The sequence below is a fragment of the Tupaia chinensis genome, unplaced genomic scaffold (genome assembly GCF_000334495.1).
Source record: "Tupaia chinensis unplaced genomic scaffold, TupChi_1.0 Scaffold000133_1, whole genome shotgun sequence".
NCBI lineage: Eukaryota > Metazoa > Chordata > Mammalia > Scandentia > Tupaiidae > Tupaia > Tupaia belangeri.
The window spans coordinates 724,952-737,520 of record NW_006159602.1 but is presented as its reverse complement, the minus strand read 5'-3'; the positions used below and the strand labels follow the sequence as shown (position 1 = coordinate 737,520).

At 37.7% G+C, this 12,569-nt stretch overlaps 1 protein-coding gene across 1 annotated transcript in view; it reads left to right on the top strand.

The window, feature by feature from the left end:
• LRRC9 (leucine rich repeat containing 9) overlaps positions 1-12,569 on the top strand; it is a 109,710-nt gene that overhangs the window by 6,627 nt on the left and 90,514 nt on the right. The window contains exons 3-7 of the mRNA XM_027770423.1: positions 1,025-1,105; positions 1,382-1,600; positions 3,408-3,548; positions 4,087-4,150; positions 5,559-5,629. Coding sequence (XP_027626224.1) covers positions 1,058-1,105; positions 1,382-1,600; positions 3,408-3,548; positions 4,087-4,150; positions 5,559-5,629 — 543 coding nt within the window. The 5' untranslated portion in view covers positions 1,025-1,057. The remainder of the gene's footprint in view (positions 1-1,024; positions 1,106-1,381; positions 1,601-3,407; positions 3,549-4,086; positions 4,151-5,558; positions 5,630-12,569) is intronic.

Here is a 12,569-nt window from a genome sequence, read left to right as displayed (position 1 = left end):
TAACAAATCAAATCATAGCAATAATGAAACCATTTCTGGGGTAAAAACATTAATCCATCCATGAAGTAAAAGCCCTCATGACCTAATCACTTCTTAAAGGTCCCAGCTCTCAACACTGTTGTATTGGGTCTAAGTTTCCAACATATGAATTTTGGGGGATAAATTAAAATGATATAATGTCTTAGTCTGTTTTATGCTGTTATAATAAAATAACTGAGATTAGGTAGTTTAAAAACAAATTTATTTCTCACAGTTCTTTCTCCACCCCCCCCAAAAAGGTTTTTGCTATAGGGCGTATGCGCTTGCCAGAAAGACAGAGAGAGGCAGAGAGACAGAAAACGAGAAATCACTCCCCAGGGAGATGGCCACTGCACAATCCCTTTTCCTCCATTCTCCTCTCGGGATCTTAGGCAAGCACGCACACGTGCCTGGTGTGAATTTAAGCCACCAGGTCCAGAACTCAAACTGCAGTCAGCTACATGGGAGTCCAGCGACAGAGCCGTTATGCTAACCACTGGTCCCTTTCTCACAGTTCGTAGGACTAGAAAGTTCAAGAACAAGACCTAGTGTCTGATGAGAGCCCAGTCTGTGTTTCTAAGGTGATCCCATAAAGGCTGATCCTCCAGAAGGGAAGAATGCTGTTTTCAAATGGCAGAGGCAAAAGGGCAGAAAAGGGATGAACTCCCTCTGTCAAGTCCTTTTATAGGGGTACCTAATACCAATTATGAGGGAGGGGTCCTCATGATCTAATTATCTCTTAGAAGCCTCACTTCTTAATACTATCATGTTGGCAACAACTGAATTTTGGAGAGGACACATACAGTTAGGGAAGGAAAGGATTTAAATTCATAATGAAAAATAATCTAACAGAAAACTTCTTGGGATCCAGACAGACACTTGGCAATGCATTATGCAAAGATTTTAGGCCACAGGTATGTGGTTCAACCTCAGTAACCTTAAGGTCTCTCTTGATTTGGAATGATATGACTCTAGTATTCATTTCAATTTTTATTTTCCTTAACAGACATATTATTATGACCATTATTCTTAATGGAAGATGATTGAAGGTGAAAATCTAAACCAAGAAGAAATAATTAAAGAATTGGTGAGTCGCAGCCCAATTTTTCTTCAAAAACATTTGCAAGAATATTAAATGGAACATTTTTATACTCCTTTAAGGGGCTGGAAAGGTTGGTTATCTAGTGATTTCTTCTACCCCATGGCTTTTGGAAGCAGAGAAATATATTTGTGGCACAATTTTCACTTTTGTGAGAATACAGAAATGACATCAGTACAATTGACAACTTATAATTTATTGTGGCAAAAGTTATTTTTTTATTATTTAAAATCAGTACTAACCTAATTTCTATCTTGTAAACAGTGCTTGTGCAATGGTTTATCTTATGAGATGGTTAAACAGGAAGGATCAGATACATCAAAACTGGAGATGTTTTTCTCAGGATACCCCCAAATAGTGGGATTATCATTGTTTCCTAATCTATCAAGTCTTACAATTGTTGCTCAAGACATAAAAGAAATTTCAGGGTTAGAGACTTGTTTACAACTTAAAGAACTTTGGATTGCTGAGTGCTACATAGAGGTAAGTCTAAACACATCATCTTACATGGAATATTTTATCTTGAATTCTTGACTTGGGAAAAATAGTTCATTGAAATATATGCATGAAGCATAGGTCAAACTAGATAAATGGGCAAAAGATAGAAATTGATTAGTATGAAGGAAAAACAAATAAGGAACAAAAATGTGAATATATTCTACTTTTTAGGAAACAAATTGTGACAAATAGGCTTAGTAGTAAAACTGATTCACTTACACAGCATTGGTTGTATTTAAATGATAATATCTGCTTCAAAAGCAATATTGAAAAGTGTGTCAAAAGCCACCGAAATGTATATAACTTTTGAGCCAGAAATCCCTATTCTAGAGAAGTAATTCAACAGCAGAAAACAATGATATGCATGAAGCTATTTGGTGCAGAATTAACTTATAATAGCTAACAATTTGAAACAAATATACTGCACGTAGTGTAATTTTTAAGAAAATTATTATAAACTTCATAACTATTTTTAGCTGTTAAATATTATTCTTTTTTTCAGAAGAGATTTTTGCTATAGGTGACATGTGCCCACCAGAGAGGCAGAGAGAGACAGAGAGACAGAAAGCAAGAAATCACCCCCCAGGGGGGATGGCCATGCCATAATACTTTCTCCTCCATTCTCCTCTTTGGATCTTGGGCACATATGCACACGTGCCCGGACTGAGTTTTAAGCCACTGGGTCCAGGGCTTGAACTGTGGTCAACTATTTGGGAATCCAGTGATGTAACCATTACACCATCTGCTGATTCTAGTTGTTAAATATTCTAACTTGAAAGGCTATGAAAACATTTTAGTTGGTCATAATGTAACAAAGGAAAATCCACAAAATTATTTATGCATTATGATTATAACCATATAAAAGATATAGAGTTCATTTAAAGAGAACACAAATCATTGAAAACTATTCAGGTAGAGAAAATATATTTTTTCTTTTAAAAGTTTTAGTTCGTTTTTAAAGTTTTTATTTTTAAAAATTTATATTTAGTCATTGTGCATCTGTAAAATGTATATTTTTTCAAAGTACACATACAGTAGATGTTAATAAAGTCAGAGATATTACCATGTACATCATCCTCAGCAGATAAATTTCCATTCTTTTTTTTTTCTAAGTTTTTTGCCATATGGCGCATATACTCACCAGAGAGAAGAGAGACAATAAGAGGGAAGGTGAGAAATTGTTCCCCAGGGAAATGGGCATGTTGTAATCCCTTCTCCTCCACTCCCCTCGTGGGATTTTGGGCACACACACACACACACACACACACACACACCAGATTTTCAAGCTGCCAGGTCCAGGACTCAAATCTGTGAGAGTCCAGCACTTTAACCACTATACCACCACTGGTTCCAAATTTCCATTTTTGTAGCTATTAAAAATTTTAGGTTGGGAACCAGCAGTTAGCATAATGGCTGTGTCGCTGGACTCCCACATAGTCGACCGTGGTTCGCGTCCCGGACCCGGTGGCTTAAAACTCATGCCGGGCGCGTGTTCGTGTGGCCCAAGATCCCAAGAGGAGAATGGAGGAGAAGGGATTGCAGCGTGACCATCCCCTCTGGGGGGTGATTTCTCGCTTTCTGTCTCTCTGTCTCTCTGTCTGTCTGGCGAGCACACGCGCCCTATAGCGAAAAACCTCTCCAAAAAAAAAAAAAATTAGGTCATTTTACTGGCTGCTGATTTCATAATAAAATGTAATATTAAAAGAAAATGTACTTAGAAAACTATTTTATTAGATGTATTAATGGCAAAGTATAACCTAATGCTATTTAGTTTCCTTACTTTTTTGAACAGAAAATTGAAGGTCTTCAAGAATGTAGGAATTTGGAAAAACTGTATTTATATTATAATAAAATTTCTAAAATAGAGAATTTAGAGAAATTAGTCAGATTGGAGGTTCTTTGGCTGAACCACAATGCAATTAAAAATATTGAGGTAAGTTCATTTCCATGATTTGTATGTAAAGCTTAGTACTGTGAAGTTTAAAGCACAATGTTCCACATCATGACTGGTGTAATAGATGTTGTTAAAACACACACACACGCACACACACACACTCACGAAACACTTTATAATGTACAGAGGGCTTCGAGTACATCATTCATTGTCTTTATTCCTCACAGCCTAAGAGGTAAGTTGGTGTCATTCCCTTTTTGAAAATTTTAAAGAGGATTAGAGAAGTTACCTAACTTGCCTAAGATTATGAACACATGTGTGATATGTTCTTTTTCTTCTTATTCCTCCTCTTATCCTCTCACCTCCCTTATTTGTTTCTTTCACCAATTCTCTCCAAGTTCTAGTATAGATAATCAAAAATGACTTCATCAAAGCGCCCGTTTCCCTCTGTGCTTGTGCAATACACAACACCCATTGCTCTGAGCACCCAAAGTACTTACCAGATTGATAAGAGATGACTTACAAATACTAATTCTAATAACTTTTCCCCTAAATTATTTGTTGTCTATATTTTTAGGGCTTGCAAACCTTGAAGAATTTAAATGATCTCAACCTTGCTGGAAATCTAATAAGCAGCATTGGTATGTACTGTTCCATTTAGAATCTGAGAAAACACTGCAATAATTTTTTTTAAATTTTCTTTTTAGTTTTTTTGTGCCATAGGGCACACGTGCTCACCGGAGAGAGACAGAGAAAGTGAGAAATCACCCCCTGGAAGATGGTCTTGCTACAATCCTTTTTCCTGGGATATTTGGGCATGCACGTACTTGCCCAGAGTGATTTTCAAGCCACCTGGTCCAGGACCTGACCCACTGTCAGCCATGTAGGGATCTAGTGCCTTAACCATTGCACCACCTGCTGGCCCTACTATATATATATATATATTTTTTTTTTTTTTTGAGAGGTTTTTACTATAGGGTGTGTGCTTTTGCCGGAAAGACAGAGAGAAACAGAGAGACAGAAAATGAGAAATCACTCCACAGGGGAGATGGCCATGCCACAATCCCTTCTCCTCCATTCCCCTCTTAGGATCTTGGGCACGCACACATACATGCCTGGCGTGAGTTTAAGCCACCGGGTCCGGGACTTGAACCACGGTCCACTACATGGGAGTCCAGCGACACAGCCATTGCGCCAACTGCTGGTCCCTTTTTATTTTTATTTTTTTTGGCCCTACGATCATTTTAAAAAATTTGTTATAATGTATGCAGTCTTCAGATAGAGACACAAAGCAAGAGAGAGAGAGAAGGGCAATGTGAGAAGTCATACCCCACCCAGGGGTGATGACCATGCCACGACCACTTCTTCATTCTCCACGGGATTTTGGGCCCACATGCATATGGGCCCAGAGTGTGTTCCAAGCCATCATAAACCAAGTCTAGGATTCAAACCACACAGTTGGCTATGTGGAATCCAGCCACCTTAACCACCACACCTCCAGCTGACCCCCCCTACATTAATTTTTTTATCACTATAAAAAAGCACATACTTGGGCCAGCAAGTGGTATGGTGGTTAAGGCACTGAACTCCCACATGTCCAATTGCGGGACCAGTGGCTTTCTTTCTCACTTCCCCTCTCTCTTTCTTTTTCTCTGTCTGTCTCAGATGAGAGCACATGCCCTTTAGCAAATTTTAAAAATAACAATAATGACATATTTACATTAATATTGAGTCACTGGAAAAGTCATGATGTGTTTTTCTATGTAAAAAAAAGTGTCATGACTTTTTCAATGATCCAGTAATTCTTTAAAAAGAAAGTACACACTTAGATTTAATTTTTGGACTTTTTTTGTATGATATCTTGGAAAGTGTTATAGGATTATAGGATGTGAAGCTATTCCCCACTAACCAGTGGTTATACACTTGTACCATTGGTTTTATTTATATGCAAGAAATGATGATCAGTTACAACTTGGAAATATGACAGGATATAAACAAGAAATAGTGAGAAAGAAATAATTTTTTTTCATCTTCTTTTTTAAATTAAAGGTCGATGTCTTGACCCCAATGAACATTTGGAGAGATTAAACCTTTCTGGTAACCAAATATGCTCTTTCAAGGTATGTTTAAGTGGGATAATTCATAGTATTTATCAACCTGGATCATAAACCATCTTGTAGAAAATGGACTAATATTCCCTATTTAAGGAATGATCTCATGATTTTGAAGTATCTGATACTCTCTCTGGAAAGTTTTAAAGTAGCTGGCTAGATTGGCTTTAATGATCTTACACTATTACAACAAACAAATAACTATTTACTTGGCTCTTGGGATACCTTTTTTGTTTGTTTGATTTGTTTTCCTCTGATCTCTCTGACTACATCTCTCTAGTTTTTGGTATTTTAGCCTCTTCTAGGATCTAAAAAATGGACTGACCCTGGTCATTCCTGGGATGTTTTCTCATTTCTGTTTGCATTTGTTCTCTAATCTCATCATGTCTCATGACTGCGAATACCTTTTATCTACTGATTACTCCTATGCTGGTACTTCTTTTTTCCCTGCCAACTCCCCAGGACTGTAGACATCTCTAATCCTAACTTAAACTGGTTTCCTACCATCAAATCTTCTCCTACCACCCTCCCTACTTCACTATATGGCATCTCCGTTCTTCCGATGACATAAGCCAAAATTCTCATAGTCATTTTTTACTTTTACTTCCAAATCCAATCCACCAGCAAATTCTGTTGGCTCCATCTTCAGAATATGTCTAAGATCTGACCATTCTCTCTACCTGTTTTACTACCAACCTGGTTCAAAACACTATCATCTCCAACCTACAGTGCTGGGAAAAGGAAACAAAACAAAACAAAACAAAACAAAACAAAACAAGAGCAAGCAACCAAAACAACTTCCTATCAGCTCTCTGTAGTTTATATTTTCTCTGCGATCAACCTGTTTTCCACACAGCGCCTGATGGGATCTCCCTCATAGTCAACTGTGGTTCAAGTCCCGGACTCAGTTGCTTGAACCCTCACGCTGTGCATGTGTACATGGTTGCCCAAGATCCTGAGAGAAGAATGGAAGAGAAGGGATTGTGGGGGTGATTACTTGCTTTCTGCCTCTCTGTCTCTCTCTGTCTCTCCAGTGAGTGCACGTGCCCTATAGCCAAAAAGACTCTCTCAGAAAAAAAAAATAAAAAGTCAGATAAGGAGGCCAGCAGATGGCATGGTGGTTAAGGCACTAGACTCCCACATGGCTGACTGAGGTTTGAGTCCCAAACCTAGCAGCTTGATTTCTCACCTTTTTTTCTCTCTCCGGTGAGCGCATGTGTCTCATAGCAAATTTTCAAAAAGTAATAATAGTAAATAAAAGAAATAACTTAAAAAATACATCAGATAAAGTTACTCTTCTGCACAAAACCCTCCCATAGATTCTCATCTCTTTTAGAGTAAAAGTTAATTTTTACAATGGCCCATAAGACTCTTCATAATCTAATCTCCCTCTCCCCTCACTGTCTGATTACCCCTTCTACCACTCTCTCTCTCTGTTTATTCTATTCCAGTCACAGTTTGACTCCTCCTGCTACCTAAATATACGTCCAACACAGTAGGGTCTTTGCACCTGCTGGAATATCCTTTCTTCATATACCTGCATGGCTCATTTTCTCATTTCTCTCAGGTCTTTGTTCAAATGTTTTATTCTTAGTGATGTTTTTTTTCTGCCCAATGTGAGTAAAATGGCAACAACTTTCACTACCTTCAACCCACAGCACTCCTTTCCAATATCACTCTTTATCCTGTCACTTCCTTTCACTATTTTCTTTTTCCTCTTCACACATCCCTTAAGGTCTATGAATACATATGGAAATTAGCCTGCTATATCTACAATGCTTAAAACAGTGCTAGACATCAAGTAAATTTCAATAAAGATTTGTCAAGAACATGAATGAACAGAAACAACAGAATAAAAGTATTTAATATTTTATATATATATATACATACACACACACACACACACACACACACATATATATATATATATATATATATATATACACCATATATATATATATATATATATACACACGTATATATAATAGTATATATAATATATATAAAATATGGGTTCAAACAAATGGAATTCATAATTTTGGCAGTGTGAAATTGAAGGTATATGTTCAAGTGCTTCCCCTAAAAATTCCTGAAGAAAGATGAGTAAGTGTACTATAAAAATACTCTTTAATTAATCAGTATTAAAGTAGGCATTCTTTAGTTCAGAGAAAAATATGATACCAAAAATTATAGAATGAGACAGAATAAGCACCTTAAAAACAAACAATATTTTATTTTATTAGTCATATTTAAGAGGAAATATTTTATGTAGACTGTGAAAGTTTGATGTAATTTTAACATGTATTGTAGGGAGGGTCTTTTAGGCTGTGAAGAGTAGGCCTTCTGAGAAGGAAGAAAATAATATGCACAAAGGCTTGGAGGCAGGAAATCAACAGGTATATCTGAGTAACGTCAGTATTGTTATTTGACTATATGTAGAGTACATAGGAGCATACTAGAAGTTATGATTAGAAAGTTAGTTGAATCTTGAATATAGACTGTATTCCAAAGACAACAGAGAGCTGTTTAAGTGTTTGAGCAATAAAGTGATATGATAGAAATATTCCTTAGAAATAGTAGACTGGAGTTCATGTTTATTGATTTAGAGCAGCTGGAACTGAGGTAGAAGATTATAGGCATAGTCTAAATGACAAATTATGAGAATCTGAATAAGGGCATTGATGGCAAGAAAGGAGAAGATGAAGGCGAAGGAAAAGAACTGAGTATGGGAGCTGTTATGGTGTTGAATTTACAAGATTTGACAACTAATAGAACATGAGGAACAACAGCTTCCAATATGAATCTGCTATTATAGTCTTAGCAAGCTCAAGAAATACATAAATCAGAAAAAGTGGGTAATTGGGAGGAAAGAGGATGTATTTGATCCTGGATATGTTGAGTTAAGAGTACCAGTGGGACCATTCAGGTGAAGATTTAGTAAACGGTTATAAATGAGGGGCTGAAATTCAGAACTAAAGTAGGTCAACTTAGGAATCATTCACAATTCCTATGGACTAAAGGACCATAAGGAATTAATCTGTGCTCTCAAAAAATGCATATATGGAAGAAAATGAGAAACCAAAGAAAGAAAAAGTACTGAGAGATTTGAAGACTAAATTAAGAGACACTAAAGGCTAGGAGAACTTCAAACAGGATAGTTCATAGTATCAACTAGATAGAAAGATAAGAAATGAAGACCAAAATGCTTGCTTTATTTATTTTTTATTTATTTATTTTTAAATTTTTTTAGAGAGGTTTTTTTCTGTAGGGCGCATGAGCTCTCCAGAAAGACAGAGAGAGACAGAGAGACAGAAAGCAAGAAATCACCCCCTGGGGGGGATGGCCATGCCGCAATCCGTTTCCTCCATTTTCCTCTCAGGATCTTGGGCACACACGCACACACATCCGGCGTGAATTTGAGCCACCAGGTCCGGGACTCAAACGGTGGTCAACTATGTGGGAGTCCAGTGACATAGCCATTATGTCAACTGCTGGTCCCATTGCTTGCTTTAATTTGTCATGGAAGCAGATAGGTTTATGCTAGGCCATGTCTTGATGAAGAGTCATAGTTATGGGATCCTATCTGCTAGGCTCCTTTGTGTTCGGCAGTATGTTTAATGGCTTGCTGGCATTTAACCAATTGGCTAATTAGTGATCTGGACTGGCAAGCACTGGGTCAAGCAAGTCAGAGGCTGAGAATGGAAAACCATGGTTTGGCTAGAATTAAATCATAGTCTTCCTGGGTCAACCATGTGTCTTTATAGGGCTCCCTACTAAGTAAAGTATACATTCCATGAACAGGCTAACTATTACTGTTTTCTTTTTCTTTCTTTTCTTAAGAGAGATTTTTGCTATAGGGTACATGTGCTCACCAGAAAGACAGAAAGCAAGAAAACCCTCACCAGAGGGGAGGGCCATGCCACAATCCCTTCTCCTCCATTCTCCTCTCAGTATTTTGGGCATGCATACACATGTGCCCAGCATGAGTTTAAGCCACTGGGTCAACTATGTGGGAGTCCACTGATGTAACCATTACACCGTTTGCTGGTCCCAAGCTTTTAGTTTCATGGATGCAGGCAAAAAACAAAAAACAAAAAAAAAAAAGAGAGAGAGAGAGAGAGAGAGAGAGGACATTATTACTCATGCCACAGAAACCAGCATGAACATGATGTTGAGTTGCTTCAGTTTTCCATGGCCTCCAAGTCCCATAGGGGTGTGATTGGTAGGCCTTGAATGGGTTCTGAATACTCAGTAGGTTTGCATTACATCTGTTTGGGGATGTTCTTCCTCCAAAGGGTAGATCAAACTACAGGGAGTTGGGAAAAGACACAAGGTACTGAAGTTGTGGTGTTTATTGGCTGAGTTCAGAAGGAGCTCAGAGAGCTCTCAGCAGTGCTCACAAAGTGCTTCCTCACTCTCAGAGTTCGCAGTACCGAGCTGAGCCAAGCCAAGGCCACCAGAGCTGAGCTAGCAGAACCAAGGATGAACTGAGCAGGGCTAGGTAACCGACCAGGCGCTCCCTTTCTCTTCAAGGGGCTGCAGACAGTAGTGGCTCATTGCCAAAACTAAACTGCCACACACACACATGTGCATTATATACAATATTTTTAAAAAAGCAGTCATGATTGCATATCAGGCAAGTGACTACATCTAATAAGTTATTTATATTGTGACCTTCAAACATGATAGGAGAGGGAGTGAGGAAGCCAGACTACACTTCTAACTTTATCTTCTCTATAACATCACAGCTAAGGAACACTGAGCTTTGTTAATCCACCACTTTAGAAGCAAACCTACTTTCTACGGAGGATCAGGAGATGGGATAGGGCCATTACCTTTTCCCTCAAGATTGCCTGCTACAGGGACTTTCAGATGGCATAATGGTGATGTTGCTGGACTCCAACATAGCTGACCACAGTTTGAGTCCTGGACACAGTGGCTTGGAAATCACACTGGGCATGTGTGTGTGCATGCCCAAGATCCCAAGAGGAGAATGGAGGAGAAGGTATTGTGGTGTGGCCATCTTCAGGGGTGATTTCTCACTTTCTCTCTCTCTCTAAAAAAAAAAAAAAAATACTAGGAAATGGGTAAAGAGCTGTCATGCCTTGCATTCTTTGCATACTAAGCAAGGCCCATGGTGAATTCTCTCTCCCAATACTGAGACTATCAGATAAGGAACAGATTAAACCTGAAAAACAAGTCATGACTGAAACCAGAAACAGGACAGTCACAGGAATATCCAGGGACGGTAGATAGATAACAGGGTGCGTATGTGTATGTATTTGTCGTGCCCCTTCTAGTTCTGCCAACCTAAGTTCTGCCAGTTTAAGATATACTAAATCTTCAAGGTAAGTTAACTACATAAAAAGTTTAGACTTTAATCTCTTAAACACATCATAAAATTATAAAGCAAGAAAAGCACCTGGGAAATTATTAGGTTGTCAGAAAAGTCATAGGCAAATATATTTTTTGCGTAGAAAAATATGTCATGGCTTTTCCAACAACCTGGTATATTTGCAGAGACTATAGTAGGCTAGAGCTCTTTTACGCCCAGCCACAGTGGTATAGGCTTCAAGGCTGAGGAGAGGATCACAGTGTGGCAAGACTCTGTGAGGGTCTCTGTATCTGCCTGTCTGTCTCAATAAATAATAAATTAAAAAAGACAGGGAGAAAGCTCTTTAAAACCCATTAGAAACAACTAACTTAAGCTAGCCAGAAGAAGAAAGGATAAAATGAGCAGACAGACCATAGAATTGAACTCTACATGGCTAGTAAATTTTATTTATTTATGTATTTATTTATTTTAATTTATTTATTTATTTACAGTCATTCACTGTAGATCAATACAGTAAACAAAATGAGTTTTTCCATCCAGTATACATTGTATATTGGCTCATTCAAGGATATTACTATACATGTTATCATCAACAAATAATTTTCTATTTTTTGCTTCTTATGTATTTTGTTTTTTTCGTCCTCTTCATTCCCTACCTCTCAATCTCTGCCAACTCCCCCCCTTCTCCCACACCGTCTCTGGTATCTACAGTTGTTTTCCATGCCTTTTTTTTTTCACATTTTATTGATTCACTAATGATCTTAATTAATTTAAAGACTTTCAATAGCAAGCACAGCTAATACATACATATTTATGAATGCATGTCTGACTAGGCATAAACCTCAGGAAGTAAAGTGAACAGACTAAAGTAGCACCTCACTGGGGCTGTATAGCTTACTGTAGTCATTAAACAGGTATTAATAAGTATTTTAATGCATTTTTAATTAAAAAGTTTTAGTTTTAATAGACCAAAATGAAAAAAAATGTTAAGAGAAAGACTTTTAATTTCACTGAGAATGAATAAGACAGACTAAAATGTGATTTAACTTCTAATTGATCATATTTTTATAAACATAGTACTGTGTACTTGCAAGATTAGGATAAAGTAAGCATTTATTTGTAACAATTTAGCAGTGATTGTAATTGGTAGAACTTTTCCAGAAAGCATTTGTATAATATGCATCAAGTCCCTGAAAAAGGTTTCTTCCTTTAACCTATCAATTCCCCTACCAGGAATCTATTCCAAGAAAATAATGTGAAATGTAGGCAGAGGTTTATTCCTAAACATATTAAAATTGTAGTAGAGATTAAAGAGAGCTATGAAAAATAAATTTAATGCTGTGGGAACATATAAAAGAGTGCCTTATGCCGGGAGCCGTACCCCAGCCGGGGTGGGTGCACAGGGAGGCGACGCGGGTGAACAGGAATCAGACTAAGACCTCATGCCCTTAGCATGTTCTTAGCCGGCTACAGCCAGAGTAAACTCCAGACTGCAGCCCTGATGGCCAGAAGTCATGCGTATTTATTATAGAAGGAGTTTTACAGCAGTGGGATGGGTGAGGGGAAGTAAGTGAAACATTTTGCTCTAAAAGGTAAGGCATTCAAAGTATAGGA